Source organism: Myripristis murdjan, chromosome 8 (assembly GCF_902150065.1).
Source record: "Myripristis murdjan chromosome 8, fMyrMur1.1, whole genome shotgun sequence".
Classification (NCBI taxonomy): domain Eukaryota; kingdom Metazoa; phylum Chordata; class Actinopteri; order Holocentriformes; family Holocentridae; genus Myripristis; species Myripristis murdjan.
In genome coordinates, this window is record NC_043987.1 from 15,696,530 (window position 1) to 15,716,166 (window position 19,637).

The window sequence follows — 19,637 nt, forward strand, 5'->3', positions numbered from 1 at the left end:
GACAAAGGAACCAAAGTTCTGTTGGTGGGTTCATCGTCAGTCCAGTTGACTGTCCTTCCTCTGGTCCTCCTGCAGTCCTTTCAGCCAGGACAGTCGCCCTCTCTGGAACCCTTATCGCCTCTACATCGGCAGCCTATCACAAGCCCTCAGGCTCCAACAGATCGGCCCCAAGACTTTCATCTTTCCCTGTCTCTCCAATTCCAGGTGAACCCTGACCCCAGCAACATTCCTCTCACACAGGTGTGGTCCTGCGATTTGTCCCATCCTTTAGGTCATTGGGGAAACAGTTATGGACCTGGAGGAACTCTGCCGCCTCATGCTCGGGGCTGTACGTGTTCTCCGTCACACTGTCCCTCGCCAGGGTGTACATGGAGAGCTCGCCCAGTGGCCCGCCGGAGGATGGCGCGCTCTTCAGCCCGACCACGGGAGAGTTTTCCCGTGACGCTTCTGTGGAGTGAGAGCTGGAGCGTGACGTCCGCCGGCGGTAGCGAAAGCTTGGCATCCGTGAATACGGGGAAGAGGAAGAGAGCGAGCGGATAAACTCACGCCGCTCCCTCCAGCGGACTTCTTTGTTTTTCTCAATGTAGATGTTGACAGCGAGCACAGCCACAGTTTCAGCCACGATGAAGGAAAGGGCGCCAAAGTAGAAAGACCAGCCATAGGAGTAGGTGAACTTCTTGTCATCGTCGCGTTTGTCATTTGGGTCACCTGCATTGCTGGAGATGTAGACAATGATACCGATTATGTTGCTCAGACCTGAAAAAAAGCAGAAAATGTTTTAATGAAAAGGATGGATGCAAGACCAAAGAGAGAGACAGAATGTGAAAAGACAAAGGAAGTAAAAAAGAGGAAAGGGAGAGTCAAAGGTGGTCACTGACCCATGACTTCAACAATTAGAGCCATGAAATCCATGAACTCACAGTGTGTAAACACGTCCATCAGCCAGAGATTACAGGACTCTCACCTGTACTGACTTCCTCAGTGATGTGTGTCAGTGCTACAGCAGCCTCCAGCACCATCTATTCTCTGTGAGGTATGTGATAAATGGAGATCTTGACCCTCACCAGTGGGAGATGCGGCTCAATTTTATGATGGCTGTCCATGAATCAAGTCTTCCTAATATGATGTTGCTTACAGTGAGGTTTTTTCCATCATGGCTGAGGTGCAATATGTGACTGCAGGTGTCATATCAAGCTGCTTTTTGCTCATTACAAAACCCTTAGCCTTATATGTGTGTGCCTCACTGTTTGCATGGCCAACTGTGTAATCCTCCAGCTCACCTGCAGCTACAAAGAGAATGCCTGCGCTCAGGAGGATGTTGTTCCTCTTGCTGTAGACGCGTCCCACCCCCACACATAACCCTCCAAGCATCAACAGGATGGTACTGAGGATGGGGAACACACTGGAGGCACGCACTATGCCTGCAAAGATTTTGTCAGACAACCACACAAAAAGAAAATTTTTTTCAGAAATAGACATAGGGTGTCTTGATGTGACAGCCTGCTAATGCTTGTAATTTGCCGCTGAATGGATGTTTAATCCTGGCTTATGAATGCTGTCACATTTACCTGTTCACTTTATTCCTTCTCTAAGCCCCTGACAAATGAATAAAACCTAAACCTCAGTACACAGGAGAGTTTTCTTGTCAGAGACAGCTGTCAAAAGCAATTAATAAGACACTGAAGGACAGCGGGCTGTCTGCTCAGGGTTAAAATTAAGGAGCGAGAGAAAGAACGACAAGGATAGACAAAGAGAAAAAGTTGGGGGCACTTACGCAGGAGGTACTCTGAGCTGTCTGTGTCATAGTCGTTGTCGTCAGGGAAATGGTTGATCCTGTAGCAGCTGCCTTGGTTGATACCTGCAGCACAAACGCAGAGACACACCGAGCCTCTGTATCAATAATTAATAATAATTTGTGTAACTGTGTAAGGCTGTTGTCATTACCCATCAGCAGTGATGGAAAGAAGAATGAAAGAAATTGCTACTCAAGTAGAGGTACTGTTACTTAGCTGATGTGAGTACACGGTTCAAACTAGAGTCTTTTAAAGGTGCATTGCGTAAAATTGCCGAGGGTTGACTGAAGTGAGGACCCTGTAGATTCAACTGACAAATGTGGAAAAAGCACATAATGTGATGGTTGAGTCTCCATGGTTCTACCAAAAGTAGAACCAACAAAGTAGAACCAGGTTCCTCTTCTCATCTTTGCTGACTGATCGTTCATTGTGAAAGGTCCCGCAATCTGTCATTGATCATTTGTACATGACTAATTTTATTTAAATGTAGTTGAGTGCAAAACTTAAGAAAAAATGTACTTAAGTAATAGTAAAATGACTGACTTTAAAAATACTCAAAAAAAAGTACGAGTACACAAAAAAGCTGCTCAGTTACAGTAACGTGAGTAAAAGTAATTAATCGTTTCTGCCTCTGCTCATCAGGGTGTTATAACTACAGCATATATATGATATGTGCTGGATCTGTTTAAGAAGTGAAGATTGTTTCAACTGTAAATAGAGTAGGAAAGTGCGCATAGATCACAAATGTCCCCGGTCATGTCATTTACTACATGTTTTGAAACTGATTCACAAATTTCGAACGATGGTCGAAGTTGGGAACAAAACACCACATAGGCTAATCTAGACACATAATGGCACATAATCTCGAGTTATGGCAGATCTCTGAACCCCATAATAACCCAAAATATTTTCCCATTGAACTTTTCTTCTAAAACAGCCAACCGCAGTGATAATTCACCTGCTTTCCAACTCTATAGAATCAAATTCTCTCTAGTGTCTGTAGCTAATCTACAGACAGTAATCCTCTCTTGAGTGAATCTTAGGTTGAAATTGATGTGTCTATTGTCCAGGGTTGGACCTGTGATGTGACTCTATCTAGCTCCAGTTGGTTGAATTGGTGAATTGAGTGCTGGATGGTGCTGGAGTCAGTGCCACAATTGCTCCCTCCCCAGTGGCCTGTATTTGTTACCCCCTGTCACTGCAGTAAAACACTCCTGTGCTTCTGTCTCATATAAAAGAGAATGGGGTACCTGCATCTTAGGTGACCTCTGGTTATTTTTCATGCCTAACAGTGCTGCTGCCTGCAAAAGAAGAGGCAACAGGGGCAGAACATAATAACCCTCCTGATTAAGTCATTTCAACTTCTTGTCTTCCGTTCAGGCTTATTCATTGCGCGGCGATGAATAGCGCTGTCAGGCAAGTGCATGTTTTATTCATATTGTTTAATGCAAGAATTTGACCACTGAGACAAGACCTTGCAGAGTGTTGTCATGACCCTGCTAAGGAGAAAGCTGCTCTTGCTGTTTTCGAAGATACAAAATCACCCCCCTCAGTGATGCAAGTAGACACCCCAACGTAGCTTTAGTTGTACCCATTAAAATTCAGCCACGCAAACTGCACAACAAAAACAACATCCCCTCTAATATCAGCTCATTACCCTCTCTGTCGTTTTGACTTCCGACCAGAAATGAGACTTTTACCCTTTTTAAAACTTCATTTAGGGCCAGACAAGGATTGTGGCTGTCGGCAGCTCCAAGGGTCAACCGTGACTCCGGCAAAATGAAGATCACAGCTCAGTGCACACATACCACAGGAATTAACCAATGAGAGGAGGGGTAGTTTATGTATTGAGGAGCGGCGCTCTGGTGTGATTAAGAATGCATTACCCAGAGGGATTTGGTGGGTTGCAGTGCGTGTCCAAATCCAGCTCAGGTGAACATCTTATTTGGAGGGTTAGGACGAACAAGAAGCCTGTTCGAATAACAAAAGACCAGTCGTACTGGCAGCTTTCAGTGCCAAGATCAGATAGAAAGAGACCATGGAGAAGAGAGGGGGAGAGGAGGAGAGGAGAGAGAGGTTACCGCTAAGGGACGGCTGTAGCTGTAATTGTGCAGGAGTGTAAACAACACCTCGTCTAGAGGGAAAGTGGGGGAGTTAATGGATATACACACTGCACTGCTGGAAATGCTAGCAGCTCTTAGGCTAATATTAATTCACCATTAGATATGTGACTACCCTCACCACCCCTCTTGTTAGTCACAATGCCCATGAGAATAAAGGTGGGCCTGCACATCGTTCATCATGGTGAGGTTATCTGCATGTGGACACACACCTGACTTAAGACCGGCTGATTTGGGACAGTTTGTCCAATTGGGAAAAAAACTCATTTTCCAATTTGGAAATTTTTTGGGTCAGTGGTTAAGATTAGGCTTAGGATGAGTCTCCAGGAAATGAATGTAAGTCTATGTATTGTCGTTCAAAGTGACCTATGCAAAACTGCGAAATGTTTACACGAGGACCCTTTAGACTCAACTTACAAAAACATGGGAAAAGCACAGAATTTAGTGAATCAGGTCACTGATGAAAGGCATGTAGACGTACACATCCAAATGATGTGCTTTTTCCATCGTTTTTGTCAGTTGAGGCTAAAGATTTACACTTGAATCAGCCCTCAGCAATTGTGCACAGCGCATCTTTAATTGTGCGAGCCTCAAGTGCATTTCACCTTTAAGACTGTGTCTCATCCCATCTCAAAAACACCTCGTCTCTTATGTTTCATCCCTAATTGCACAAGGCATACAGACAGGCAGCCAGGATTAGAGTTGACCTAGTCCTGTATAAACTACCATCTTCCCATTATATGACAACAGTGACGACGGCCAGTCAGACACCTGTCAACTCCATTTCCCAGGTGCCCTTGGGTGAACCACACAAGGCTCAGTCTGTGGCACAGCTTTTAAGAGCACGCTTGCTTCCATTAACTAGGTCTGCAGCTTAATAAGGGACATCAAATTAATTAGCGTCAAATCAGTTGGTGGAAATGGAGCACATGTTTCTGTGTCTAGTCACTGATGGAAAAAAGGGTTCTGCACTATTTAAAGCAGTGATGTGAGACTTTGTGCCTCATGAAAAAAAAAATAAAACAACACTGAGATGTGGCTCACGTGGCTAGATGAAGAGCAGCTTAGATAACAAAAATACAAACACCTTTAGTACCCTGCTAATTGCTGTGTTAATTCGTAATCTTGCTGTACGCCTGCAACACTGTGACTCATAGTAGCTTTTGTGTGCTTGTGTGTTTTTCTACTGAGGGAAGGGAGGGGGGCTAAAGAGGACAGAGCGCTTACCACTTTTCCAAAACTGAACAAAAAGCACAGCTTCCTCCTTTAACTCTGTCTGCATATCTTTTCCAGCTTCTATATAATTATTTTCACTTTCATGTATTTAGTTTCCTTTATTCTATCCTCATACAGCCAACAAGCCCCCTCTCCTCCCTTTTGTGCTCTGCTTTTTCTCCTCCCTGTTATCCAGACTCTCTCAGCCCCAGACCCCAGCTCCTCCAGTCTGTCTGACGCCTCTGTCTCCTCCTGTGTGTGTGTGTGTGTGTGTGTGTGTGTGTGTGTGTGTGTGTTTGTGCATAGGTTAGTGTGTGTGTACACCAAGGTGTGTACATGCATGCGTGGGTGTATATATGTTTGTGCCTGTGATGGAGGATGGAAGGTATAAAAGGCAATATTGCAACTGATTGTGAATCTGATTATAAGCAGAGGCTTGTGATTTATGAGTGACAGTTATCAGCCCAGTGTCTAAGGTTAGTGTGTGAGCATGTGTGCAAGTGTGTGTGTGTGCTCAGGCTGTGAGATGGACCCTTCACGAAATGAAATAAAGTCTGAATACTGACTAGCTGGGAGGGAAGCTGGGAGAGAGGGAGCTGAGATTAAACAAGGAAGGAAGCAAAAGGAAATGAGACAACAAAAGCAAGGAGAGCAAAGGAATGGGGGATGAAAGAGGGTGGGAAGCGAGGTTGGGTTGGGAAGATAGGAGGCCACATTAAAGAGGGGCTCGAACAGAGGAGGAGAAGGGGGAAGCTACAAGGAGGAAACCTGGAAACGTAGAGAGAAAGTGAAGAGGCAAAATAAAGGTTGCACAAATAAAATGAAAGGAAAAACAGGCAGTGAAACAGAAAGGACAAGCAGAGAAACAGACAGCTAACATTGCAACAAAAATTTCCAGAGCAAGTCATTTTGTCTGATATTCAGTGTTAAAAACTGGTTTCTCTTAAAACAAGTGAAAAATAATCTAACAGTGGGATCAGCCATTCGTTTTCAATGCTGATCAACAAGCATTATTTTCTTACTAGTGCTCTACTAGTGGGCTGATCTGCTTTATTCCACCTTGTTTCAACATATTTATACTTGTTTCTAGAAAAAAAAAAGTGAAACAAGTGAAACTGCAATGGAAACAATTAGAATGATCCCACTGGTGGATTTTTTACTCGTTTTAAGAAGAATGAGATTTTAACACTGAGGATGAGCCTATAAATGACTTGTTAAAACAGTGATTCTGTTTTGTAATGTTGTCAAACAGAAACAAATGATGAAAGCGAGACAACAAAATTAAAGATAAACAGATGTGTGTAAGGTGCTGCTGACAACTAGAAATGTGCTGCAAAAAGTGTAACATCTTCCTGATTTTTGCTGAGGCATCAACACATTGGAGCATATCACCAAATTTTGGGGATCTGGATGAAAATGTGATTTTTTGGGAAATGTGCTGCAAAAAAATTGGGAATTAATCTCACAGTGTACTTACATAGTAGGTGTATTTTATTTTACAAGGGTTCTCCAGGTCTCTTCAGAGTAGCAGAGCCCCGTGCTGAGTATCTCCTCCCCCTCTCCATGGCAACCCCACATAGTCTTTAATAAGCTCATTTACATAAAGCATCTCCACGGATGCCTTTGACATCTTAATTGTATTTTGATACACACCAAACAACAGACGGCGCCTCTTCAGCAAACCCACTTCCTCTCACAGATCTCCACCTACCATACGTAACTGGTAATGAAAATGTAGACGTGAACTAGTATGCCCAGTGACAAATGTATATAAACACACACACACACATACACACACACAAACACAGGCTGCATGTGAAGCAGCTGTCGTTGTGCTGTTGCTGCCACTGGCAACAGGATGATGCACGTCGTCATTACAGCGAATTAACCCAGCTCAGCCAATAAGGGAGCAGCCTCAGTGGAATACACCAACAGCATTGTTCCATCAAATCCAACACTTGCTCACTCTTGTCTCCTCGGGAGTTCAGTGCATCATGACAACCCGCTCCATTCTACACCTGCTCCGACTTCCTCGTTTTCCCACTTCAATAGCTCTGCAAATAGATTGATGAATAAACCTCTTAGAAGTGACATTAATGTCACACACCGCTACAAGTTCATAGCCAGCCCCGGCAATATCAGTTCAATAAAGCTGGATGGAAGCCCACAGGCTCCCCGTAACGGATCTACACCAAATGGGAGTAGCATCACCTTGCCATTTATTCCCATTCTCGGTCCATTTGGATCTATGAGGGAGAGTGTGAACACTGATGAGAGAGAGCACTCTGTGGTGTGGTTTACAGCAGGTGGGGTAATTAGGTTTTATAGAGCTGCAAACAGATAGAGCACTGTTATTGGAGCTTGTTGTCAAATAAACACACACACTCTCTCTCAGACACACACATACATACACATACGGTTACTACTGCAGAAGCATGGAATGGCAGAGCAGAACACAAAAGCATCCATGTGATTATTCAAAACCTCCAGTTTTGGGGGTTGATGGGAGGTTGAAGGGGATGAAAGAAAATCAATTTGGCGACAGAATCAGTGATTCACTGTTGGTATGACTGACAGTTGGTTAATTAAATTGTCACCAGGGTGCAATTTCTTTAAACACAGCTCCGCTTGGATTATACTATGCATATGTATCTGTGTCTCTGGAGGAAAGCTGAGATCTCTCACTTCATGTAGACTGTAGATTGCTATGCTTGCAGCACATAAATTTATAATGGCATCACACCATGACACCAAAGATTCTCTTGGTGGTGTGAGGACAGGGACTAAGTAAATAAATAAATAAATAAATTTTATTGCATTCTTTCACAATATGGTCTTTTTTTGAAACTATATCTGTATGTTCATATCTGTAGTCCCTATATGGATCTTTCATATCTCTTCGGTGAATGGGAACACATATTAAGAATGTCTCAGAGCAAATGCTTCAGCTCAAACCTCACAAAGAATGATAAATATTTTTTAATCTTGTTTCTAATCCAATTCTTTTCATTGTTTACTGCTAGAAAAAAAAGGGGATTCTGGTTAAAACCGCTTCTTCTTGTCCTTGGGAAATGAATCACCTCATCTCCAACAACGCCGCCTCTTGAATATGTGTCCAAACTTTTCCACAAATTGCTGAACCAGCGGAGTGCAAGATAATGAATCTTTTCACATTAGGTCAGTGGCATGATGGCTCTTGGCCAAGTCTGCATTGTGTTGTCTTGGTCATGACCTCCAAGACTTCTCAGAGTTAGGCTGACAGGGGGGAAAAGTCTGGAGAAAGAGCAACTCGCTTGACGTACGTCTAATGTTCTGAAACAGCAGAAGTGCTACTATTTCAGGAAAATTAACAGCAAAGGCCCTTGACCGGTTGCTCAAGTGTCTGAATGGCTCAGTAACAGTTACCTACTGCGAAAGGAGAGGAGAGGAGAAGAGAGATGGAACGTGAATACAAAATGAAAAGGGGGAGGTGTGGGTACATGTAATTAAGAGGGGGAAAATGACTGAGCTTCATTTCAAAAAGAGGCCGGCAGAAGAGAAAGCCATAAGGCAGATGAAAGAATGTTTAAAGCTGAGGAGTTAAACCCATCGCAGATTTGAGCAAAGAGGCCAGGAGACACAAAACAGATGAGGAGAGACACAGAGAGAGAGCACATCAGGCAGCGGAGAGAAGGATGGAGTGACTGAGGCGGAAGTTAAGGCCTGCTGGCTAATTAGTGCCCCCGCATGGCTTTTCAGTTGTTGCATTTTAATTACAGACCTGTGGAGCATGCTGGGAATGGCAAAGCGCCCCCTGCATAAACACCCACACACACACACCCTACTTCCCCTTTTTGGCACTGTTCACCCCCCTTAGCACCTACACCACCCTTCTCTGTATGCAATGCTGCTGCCGTCCCCCTTGGAAAAACAACTGCTTCGCCACTCACGCCAATCTACCACCAGCTGGGTTGTATTACTGTAAATATGCACCGGTTAATTGGATTATTAAGGAAATTGTTTTTTTTTTTTTTTTTTTTTTTAATACTTGGAGATGTTTTTATTTACTCCAGTCACCCACAAGCGGCAGCCTCTAAAGCCTTGATGCAAATTAGGTGCACTCAAAGCATTTACGGTTGTTAACTTGGCCTCATAATATTGATGTGAAAAACAAACACTAAGAAAACACTGAGGCAGCTGTTGGGAAATGTGACGTAGTCTGTAATTGAGGGCAATGCTGACCTAACTGCGAGGCAGCCTCATTCATTTTCCCTCCCAGCTCCTTAAATGTCATGTTGGCCTACTGAAGCAGAGGTAGCACTTGTTGTGCAGGGGGACGAGAACCACTCATCCTTTGCGGGTGTGTGAGAGGAGAGCTGTCCAGTGCTGAATCCGCTCCTCAGTGGTCGTCACAGAGATGTGTGGTGCAGAAATGTGTTGTCGCGCGGAGAAAAGATGTGTTGCTGTTGCAATCTGTTCGGCCAAACATTGTGATGTTTTCTCCAGTAGCTGTGATATACACAGAGCCAGAGCCGTCCCCGTCAATAACCCAGTGTGTGCTTGTCATTATGACCGGGGGGGTGGGGGTGGGGGTGTAGCGGGGGGTGAATGGAGGGTGAGTGTGTGGGGGGGGGGACTCTTCCTTCCTTGTCTTCTCCTCTATACTTATGAGTCTCCATGACAACAGAGCCACCGTCCAATAGTCTGTAGTTGTAGTTGTTTTTGTTTTGTTTTTTTGTTTCTTTTTTTTTTTTTTTTTTTTGGTAAACAGAGGCACAGACCTGAAACTATTAACATGAGAGAGAATGATGTGATAGGCTAGGCCTCTGTTTGGACAAATTATGGCCTCAAAAATAAGCTTTACTGCCTTACTGCACAGACACAGTCTTTGTCCCCAACCTCATCAACACTGATTCTGTGTCATTCGCTGTCACTGCTCTGGATTCGTGATATCAGTAACATTTGGTTGCTGTTTGTAATTTCTCACCATTTCTTGAGGTCTCAAAGGAGATCACATAGACTGTGGTATCTGTTCACATCATAGACAACCAGCCGAGCATGACTCTAAATAAATTGCAAGTGTCATAACGCACCAGGGTGTTCTACACAGATGTCTAGTGTGTCCATCTTCAACAGAGGCAAAGCCTAGGAAAAGATTAATCACTGATGCTGTTTGACAGGATGAAGCTCTCTATATGTGGGCTAGGGGTTTGACGCACATAGGTTTTGAAAATGTGAATGAAATAGAGCTCAGAAAAAACACTGATTAATCAAATGCCACTGATGCAAGACTCCTGAGCTTTGGCAAAAGGTGCTTTATGATTTATAAAGCCAAGCAAATGGTGTCTCCATGATGTATATTGGGTCTAAAACACCTACGCACCAAAAAAGTCATGTCAAACAAAAGAAAATATCACGGCACAACTACAAAGTATGAATGATTAAGATATGACTCTGACAAAAAAGTTTCTCACCCTCTTGTTTTATGTTTGCAAATGTTTCCAGTTCTCTAAAAATTAATGTCACGTTTTGTTGCTGTGGCACGGTGGACAGGTCGGCTCTACCTGCCACTGGAACACAATGTGCTGTGTTTAGGGCAGACACCTCCCCCACCTCCTCACCACAGGCTACATTCAATCTGAAGTGCCTACTTGTGGTTATGTCCACAGTTCTCCTTTATTTTACACACCACCTGAAAATGTAATGTTTCGAGATATATCCCAAATTATGACCTCTAAAAAGTGCCAAAAATGTATTTATGAGTGAATAGGACATTAATTTTATTTTCACTTTTATTGTACGTATAACAGGTCAACGACGCACAGGAGGAAAATATATTTTGCCCTTTGTAGTGTATTTTTAAACCTCTCAAAACATTTTGTGAGTTTTTTTTCTCCCAGTGTGGGAACTGAGAGGGTTAAGTGTAACCCTGTTTCTTTGAAGGGCTGCGCCTGGAAAGAAGTTTCTGATATGACCAAATTTATCTAGTCACATCGACTCCCTCGTTGATAGCACAGTCGAGAAGGCAAGGGGTGGCCGGAAGGCAAATTGGTCAATGACTGTCTGTCTGCCTCCTAAATAAGACGTCACAGCTAGCGCACATCCTTTGTAGGTTAACCATAGCAAAGGCAAAAAAAGAAAAACACAATACAATACAATAACCACAAAATAGGTGAACGGATGAAACGTGTGTTGGTGTCACCATGTTCTAACACAAATAACAACATTTGCTCTCTTGCCTGGACATGACGTGAACTCATAGTCATCTATTTTTAAATCACTGGGCATGTTTCCATAGCAATTTCAGGGATGTTGCCAAGCAACAGCATCACATACAATGAAGATATGAATGAAGGTAGACTCTATTAGTCTACCTTCATTCACTTCAAGCACATTTCCTGGCAGCAACCGGCTCAAAGTGAATGGGTTCAGATGCGCCCTGGGTTGCCGAGGCATTCTTAAGCAGTCCAAAATCCCAATTTCACATTTTGTTAGCGTGAGCGACGCGAGGTAAAACTTTCCAGACAGCGGGAGGCATTTTACCGAGGCTAATCTTATATTAATTTATAGCCCCAGTTAGTCTTCGGATGTGTGAACGCATAGCTGTGTGCATCCACACTTTCACAACATTTTTTATTGCGTCTGAAAGTTTTTTCCTCCTCCTCTAGTTATTTCCCCACTACATCTCCAGCTCACAGTGGAGACGGCTGGCGTGCGCAAAGGAAGCGCGTCCTTTTGTCTGTTCATATTAGTGCGCACATAGACAATTCAACTCTCTGGGAAACAAAAGACTCCTCCTAGAGAAAGAGAGTTCAAAGTACTCGCTGTATGAAAAGAACATGCCAAAATATAAGCTAAATTATATTTCCAATAGCCGTGCACGTTACGCTCTTTCCTGTGTCCCGTGCGTTAAACCCCCAACTTGGAGCACACTTACCCTCAATACAGCAGATTCTCCACAGCCCGGAGTGGGTGAGATCGCCCCTTTTGGTTTTGGGCTGCGGCTGGGTCTCGTCTGTGGTGGCATTGGTAGCGTTGCAGATGTACGCCCGCGAATAGAGCCAGTAGTCCGTGCCGATGGCGATGGTCATCAGGCTGAAGGCGGCAAAAGCCCCCACGGTGGCCAGCAGCGTTTGCACCCCGCGGTCACGCCAAGCCATGGCGCTTCATACTAGAGTCCACAGACCGGTCCAACACGCACACACAGGGGCGCGTCAAGGCGCAGATCCTTTGGTCATACTGATGAAGGTGCGTCCACTCACTCCACGCTCCGCTCCTCTCCTTTCCTGAAGCTGGAGTGAAGAGCAAACACCGGCTGAAATGCTCACCTGATGCTCACAAACAACTGGTGGCTGCTGAGAGCATGAGAAGACTCCAACTGTGCCCACTACAGTGACTCCACGCAGGTTTGAAGCGCACAGGACAGCACGACAGCAGCATCATGTACCATTCGTAACACTTAAACCCTCACCCGCCACTTCATTCAACTATTTTTGCCCCTTTGTCCTTGTCCAAAAAAACACTTTTCTCTGTTCCCACACAGACTACGTCTCTGGTTAAACTCATCACCAAAGACGACTACGTCAATTCCAACTGATTCCAAGTGAGACCCCACCCTCACCAAATCTAACCAATAGAGTATACTATATTTAGAAAAAAAAAAACAACACTGTCTCGATGACATTACAATTTGAATGCAATCATTGTATTCAGTCATGCATATAAAATGTAAATTCTTTAGGGAAGGATTAATTAGCTAAACAACTTCTCATCTGAAACGGTTAGTTTTGCGTTACTCTCCACTGAATCCAGAAGCTATGAATATTGTTAAGCTCACAGTCAGCTGTCACAGGGAGGGGCGGCGGGGCAGGGGGAGAAATAATGACAGGCTTTGACACCACGGTTTCTCTCAGTGGTGCCGCACCGCCCCCCAATCCCCCGTGGAGCAGACCATTAAAAAAGCAATTAGATGTTTACTGAGTGTGTGTTACCATCAAGCACACTGTAAATCACTCCAGGCTCATCGGATTTCCCCAGACTGCCACTGAAGAGCAGCACGCCGCTCCCACGGAACAAACTGAACCCCTAGTGACAGAAGTAATCGTTTAGCAACACTCACTTCAGCCATGGATGAAATATTAACAAAGGGACAACCGTTCAGCTCCCCTATGACGAAGCTGAGTGGCAGCTTTTCGGCTCTGGTGGATTCTTTTGTGCGTGTGTGTGTGTGTGTGCGCGCACAGTAGATGGTTGCGCAAATGTAACACTTGTTGCTGAGTAATGTATCGAAGTCCAATCTCTCTCTCTCTCTCTCTCTCTCTCTCTCTCTCTCTCTCTCTCTCTCTCTCTCTCTCTCTCTCTCTCTCTTTCTCTCTCTCTCATACACTCTCACACGCATCACCATTCCTCCTCGTCTGTGACTTTGATCAAACAGATGATAAATTACTTTATTAAACATGCCAAAGTGCGATCCGTCCCCGCGTAAACACCATTAGCTTCCGATTAAAGGTATGCGTAATTACGCGTGTCTGCGCCAGATGGAGAGGTTTCAAGGCGGTGAGGCAGACGTTTTCAGAAGTTTGCTTGGATGGGTTGTGTTCACAAGGCGCCTACGGGCTTGAGAGAAATGTATCCTCCTCTTGGCTCTCCAGGCTCTCTTGAGAAAACTGGTCAGCCAGCTCGTTAACTGCGCCTATTATGGTATCCACTTTTCTGATTAGTATGATATGCTGTACCCACAGGGATTTGCCTCACCGGTATAGCTGTGTCAGAGACCTGCATGTTGATATACTGATGCATATGCAAAGATCACAGGTTCTAACATACAGGTGAACACAGATACAATGTGTTTTTGTTTGTTTGTGTGTGTGTGTTTTGGTAATGTCTAATGATGTACGTCAACCTCTAGTACTGCGCACTAGTACGCACCTTTGCCATCATGTCATGGCAAAGGTGCCCGTTGCGAAATTCCTCATTTTTTCATAAGTCTCACACAGGATTTCCCATTTTATTTTAAATAGTGTATACTTTTAAAACAAACAATCACACACATTTCAAAGTAAAATACTAATTGGACCAGTTCAGGTTGTGCAACTATTCCTCCATTTGGGTATAAAATCAGGACAGGGGCCCTCAGCATGCTGTGACATTTCAGCGGCCCTCAAGGTGGCGCCAACCCCATTTTCAGGTGCAAGTCACACAGAAGGACAGAGAGGAAATGGTAATTCTCAGTAAAAATTCAAGGAGATAATGACAAGGAGTGGACAAAACTGGGAGAGCTGGTGGTAGGACGCATGCGCATTCCGAACAACAGCACCGTGTGCGCACCGTGACAGGCTGACGCTGCGCTGGTCGGCCCGTGACGTAACTGTCCGCTCCTCGCTCGCCTCCCAGACCCAGACAACATCTGAACAAAGGCCTGCCCCTTTTCATGAGGCTTTCTCTGCCGCTATCGTTACTTTACATGTAATCGCGATTACTAAATCGGATTACGGTACTTTTGTTATATTTTAAAACGTAAGTAACCGTGGAAATAGCGTCCGAAATGGATACGGCTCACAATGAAACCAGCGGTGAGACCCGATCGGCAATACATTCTTGGCGGTATCGCCACCATTTTACGTACAAGGCAGATCAAGGAAAAAATATCATCGTGCAGTGTAATCTGTGTTTACCGAAGGTTAATCTTCTGTCAACGTCCAAGACCTCAACATCAAACCTAAAGAAGCATTTAGACGTAAGTTATATCAAATAACGTGTTTTTGCTCACCAGCCTCTGCCGAGTTAATGTTTCAAAGAGTCAATGAATGAATAACCGGGCTCGTGATTACTAACGTTACATTTTCTCCATTAACATCAGCAACTCGTGGTGCTGCGAGATTGTTTTGTGGTTTCTTACTGGAAAAGAAAAACAATCATAATACGCAACTTAAGCTTTCTTTAGCCTCTTGCATTGCACTTTAAGTTTGGAAACCGAAGTAAACTAAATTCTGTCCAAATTACAGATTTGCAATAACATTGCCCTTCTGCAGCCAGCAAGTAAACAAACCTGATTAGTGTAACAAAACATTATTGACTTGTGTTTTTTTCCCCCTTTGCATAAGCAGAGAACACATCTGGGATGTGATGCCAAGCCTGATGGAGTCAAGAGGGGCAGGAAGAAAGAGGAGCACAACGGTGAGGCCAGCAGGCACAGTCAGCTCAAAAAACTAAAAGCAGAAATCATTTCCAAATGCATGACACAAACAAAGATCGATGATCTTATCTTCAACTTCATTGTGGAGGATTGCCAGTCGTATTACTTGCTGGAGCAGCCTGGCTTCAGGAAACTGATTGAGGGCTTAACGGAGGGGCTAAAATCCATGGACAGAGTGACCCTGTTCACCAAGGTGGACTTGGGCTTCTCCAGCATGCGAGAGGAGCTGATGGCGAAACTCAGCAACGTGCAGTACGTGTGCACCACGGCCGACATCTGGACGGCGAACAGCAGAAGCTACTTTGGAATGACCTGCCACTGGATCGATGCAGATTCTCTGGAAAGGAAATCCGCCGCCCTCGGGTTTGCTCGTCTCCAGGGCAGAAACACGTATGACACCATCGCCGGGCGGATACATGACATCCACGTGGCCTACAATATAGAAAGTAAAGTTCAGACCACAGTCACAGATAACGGCAGTCCCTTCGTCAGCGTGTTCAAAGAGTTTGCAGTAGACAGCCAGGACAGCGACGATGACATAGGCTTCTACGAGAACGTGGGCGCCATCCTGGAGGGTGAGCCAGAGCAGGACATGCTGCTGTTTCTGCCAACCCTGCAGCGATGTGCCTCACACACTCTGGAGCTGATTGTCACCGAGGACTTTTGGCAGGCGGTGTCACAGGGTCCCATGTGCCAGTTACATTACAGCACAATGTCCAAGGTGTATTCCCTGTGGAGCAAATGCCACCATCTCCAGATTGCTATGGATGCAGCTGAAGACATATCAAAGATGACACTGGTTGTTCCCGCAGTCATCCGCTGGAACGTGGAGTTCTGCGCGGTGCAGAAGATCGTCTCCCTCACAGAGCGGGAGCTGACGGAGCTGTGCGCCCGCCTGGAGGTGCCGCGGCTGCAACCCGAGGAGATGGCCTTCCTGAGGGAATATGTCACTGTGTTCCACCCACTTGCCTTTGCACTCGAGCTCTTCCAGGCTGAGCAGAAGTGTTACCTGGGTCTTGTCATCCCCACCATACTCAGTCTGAAGAACAAGCTAAACGAGCAGAGAGACGGAGCAAATTACTTTGGTGATGTCATCAATGCCATTGTCATGGCAATAGATGTGCGGTTCCAGGAGCTGTTTGCCAGCACAGAAGCAAAGATCGCGACAGCCACGACTCCTCAGTTCCGCTTGTGGTGGATGCCTGCTTCAGACAGAGATGAAATGTGCTCGGTACTCACCACAGAGGCATCACAAATAGATCCCTGTCCTGAAACCGAGGCCAACACCAGCTGCAGTTTGTCGACCATTAAATCTGAAGACGACTTCTTCAGCTACGGGCCCGTGAAGCCTGCCAGTCAGAATCAACAGCGGGGAGCAGTGGAAGAGGTCCGCAAATACCTGGATGGGACGGGGAAGAGTCTTGAGTGCCTGCAAGACTTCCCCAGAGTGAAGCAGCTTTTCCTTAAATACAACACCACTCTGCCCTCCACGGCTCCCGTTCAGCGTCTGTTCAGTCAGAAAGGAAACCTAGTCACCTCGCAGAGAAACTCTCTGACTGACGAATACTTTGAACGCATTCAGCTTTTGAGATACAACAGCAACGTGTGCTCTTTGATCAGTGAACAGAGACATTTTCAGTGACTCTTCTGTTTTTCATCCTTTTGAATGATGCAGAATCAAATCACAGTGTGCTAAAATCTGATCATGATAAAAAATTGAGTTGCATCTCATTTAAAAACAGTTAAATCCAGATCTGTTTTATACATATACAAATATAAATATATATATATATATATATATATATATATATACACCTACCCCTACCTGTTTTGATAGGCATAGCAAATATCTTGCACGACGACATGACAAAATTGTACATGGAAACGCCAATCGACAATCATAAACAAGGACATCTACAGTGACTTGCAAAAGTATTCACCGCCTTGGCATTTTTCCTATTTTGTTGCATTACAACCTGTAATTTCCATGGATTTTCTTTGGATTTTATGTAATGGGCCTACACAAAATAGTCCAACTTGGTGAAGTGAAATGAAAAACAAAAAAACCTGTTTAAAAAATTCTAAAAAAATTAAAATCTGAAAAGTGGTGCGTGCATATGTATTCACCCCCTTTGCTATGAAGGCCCAACAGTGACCTTCAGAAGTTACATAATGAGTTAAATAGTCCAGCTGTGTGCAGTCTAAGAGTCACATGATCTCGGTTTAAACACACCTGATCTGACAGGCCCCAGAGGCTGCAACACCACAATGCCAGGGCCCCCACCAAGCAGGTGACATGAAGACCAAGCAGCTCTTCAGACAGGTCAGGGACAAAGGGTTGGACAAGTATAGATCAGCGTTGGGTTATTAAAAATATCCCAAACTTTGAACAGAGCAAAATTATCTCCATTATTAAAAAATGGAAAGATTATGCAACCACAACAAAACTGCCAAGAGAGGGCTGCCCAAAACTCACAGGCTGAGTAAGGAGGGCGTTAAATCAGGGAGGCAACAAAGACAGCACAGATAAATCTGAAGGAGCTGGAAAGCTCCACAGCCGAGATGGGAGTATCTGTCCGTCAGTCTGCTTTAAGCCGTACACTCCACAGAGCTGAGCTCCAGTTTTATGTTGTTGTTGTTGTTGTTGTTTTTTTTAATTTCTTGCTTGTTTCACAATAAAAATATTTTTCATCTTTGAAGTGGTAGGCATGTTGTGTAAATCGAATGATACAGCCCCCCTGAAATACATTTTAATTCCAGGTTATAGGGCAACAAAATAGGAAAAAACGCCAAGGGGGTAGATACTTGTCAAAGCCTCTGTAATGACTGAAGACACCTACAAAAACACAACATCTTTTTATCTTTGTTTTATTGTTGTTAATTCAAGTTGCTACATGGGGTAAACTGAACCTGATATTACTGATATTAGGCTAGTTTGTTTTTCTACAGCTGTTAAACAGAATGCATCTCCTATCTGTATGTTTTCTATCACATAAAAAGTGACAAGGAAAGGCTGCCTCTTTTTGTCTCGTCGTTTTTTCTTCTTGCTTTTTGCCTATAAGTAATTAGATTAGTGATGGAATGGGATTACCCTCATGACTGCCTGATTTGCCTGCAGTCCTGACTACATCAACAGATTACTGATTACTTACTATTTTAAAGAGGCCTGTGTATGTGTGTGTGTGTGAGAGAGAGAGAGAGAGAGAGAGAGAGAGAGAGAGAACACACGCTATCATTCTGGTGCTGCTTTGTCCTAAGCGTCTTCTTTTCCCTGCACCCAGATGTCAGCCAAGTGCTTTAGTCTTGTCAGACTGCTGCCTTAAGCCCACTGGGAGGCTGTGAAACAAGTAAATACACATGCACACACACACACACACACACACACACACACACACACACACACATACACAGTCTAGAACAAATGATTTACCACATCTTTTTCATCCTCTATGAGCGTTTTTTGCATGTATGTGTGTGATCTAGCCATCTGCATTTGTACATCTTGGTCAGGGGCAGTCAGCAAGCATTAGGCAGAGATTATATTAAATTTAGAGCTCCAGCAATGGGTCACTGGGAAACTACCCCCATCCCCAACCTAAATCCACTCTGCATGACAGAAGGGATACAGGGATTCTCAACAACTCATCAGCTGAGTGGGTGGAAGAATGAAGATGAACATGAGAGGTGTAAAGCTGGAGGACTGCTGTAGAAAACTGTCATATTGAGATATGTTGCGGCACAAGTATATAATAAAACTTTCTAATGCTCTTGAAGCAGTGATTTTTAAATGAAAAGGGTGCAAAACTGCTCAGGACCGGGGAGTAAGGGATTGCCCGTCACAGGATTAGAGCAAACTGCAAAGAAATCAGGAACTGCAGTCTGTTGTAATCATATTGCAGATTCCTCAGAAGCAGGTCATCTGTGCTTGATGACTCAATCACATCTCATGTTTGAGGTTACAGAGGAAAGTGTTCCTCTTGCATAAAATAACCGATTTGATTGTGGTTGTAGATGAACAATCTGCATCTTAGTGCCCTCTAATTTCCTCACGGCTAGAAATTTTGGTTAGTTTACCACATTATACTCAAAAAGCAGCTTTCCTAATCCTGAAGCCTATTAGAAGTTCCCAGTGTTTGAAATATATGACTGGTCATGTCTGACATTAGACAGCACTGTGCAGATTTGTACAGCAGAGTCCTTTCATTTGTAACAAAACCACTAGCCCCGCCCTGTTCTCAAAAATAATAAAAATATTTATAGAACAGCACAAAGGTCCCAGGTATGATTGCTGACCCTCCCTATCTGTGTAGTTTGCTTTCTCCAACATATTTAGAG

The 19,637-nt window shown here is 44.3% G+C and overlaps 2 protein-coding genes across 4 annotated transcripts; one reads left to right on the forward strand and one right to left on the reverse strand.

Annotated features, from left to right (window-relative positions):
• Positions 1–232: 232 nt before the first annotated feature.
• On the reverse strand, positions 233–12,267 carry cacng4b (calcium channel, voltage-dependent, gamma subunit 4b). Of its 3 annotated transcripts, none has more exons than XM_030058392.1 (5): positions 12,041–12,267; positions 4,519–4,526; positions 1,775–1,846; positions 1,281–1,421; positions 233–756 (listed from the first exon to the last, which is right to left on the reverse strand). In XM_030058392.1, exons 1-5 carry the CDS (start codon positions 12,265–12,267, stop codon positions 233–235), a joined length of 972 nt encoding a protein of 323 aa, XP_029914252.1. The 3 variants fall into 3 exon arrangements, with proteins under 3 accessions (XP_029914252.1, XP_029914251.1, XP_029914250.1); XM_030058391.1 differs by lacking the exon at positions 4,519–4,526 and adding an exon at positions 9,885–9,894 and having other exon boundaries at positions 1,775–1,842; positions 12,039–12,267; XM_030058390.1 differs by lacking the exon at positions 4,519–4,526 and having other exon boundaries at positions 1,775–1,858; positions 12,045–12,267.
• Positions 12,268–14,513: 2,246 nt separating this feature from the next.
• On the forward strand, positions 14,514–18,317 carry zbedx (zinc finger BED-type containing X). The gene is made up of 2 exons (XM_030058934.1): positions 14,514–14,843; positions 15,214–18,317. The coding sequence occupies exons 1-2, from the start codon at positions 14,652–14,654 to the stop codon at positions 16,942–16,944; spliced, it is 1,923 nt and encodes a 640-aa protein (XP_029914794.1). The 5' UTR covers positions 14,514–14,651; the 3' UTR covers positions 16,945–18,317.
• Positions 18,318–19,637: the final 1,320 nt, after the last annotated feature.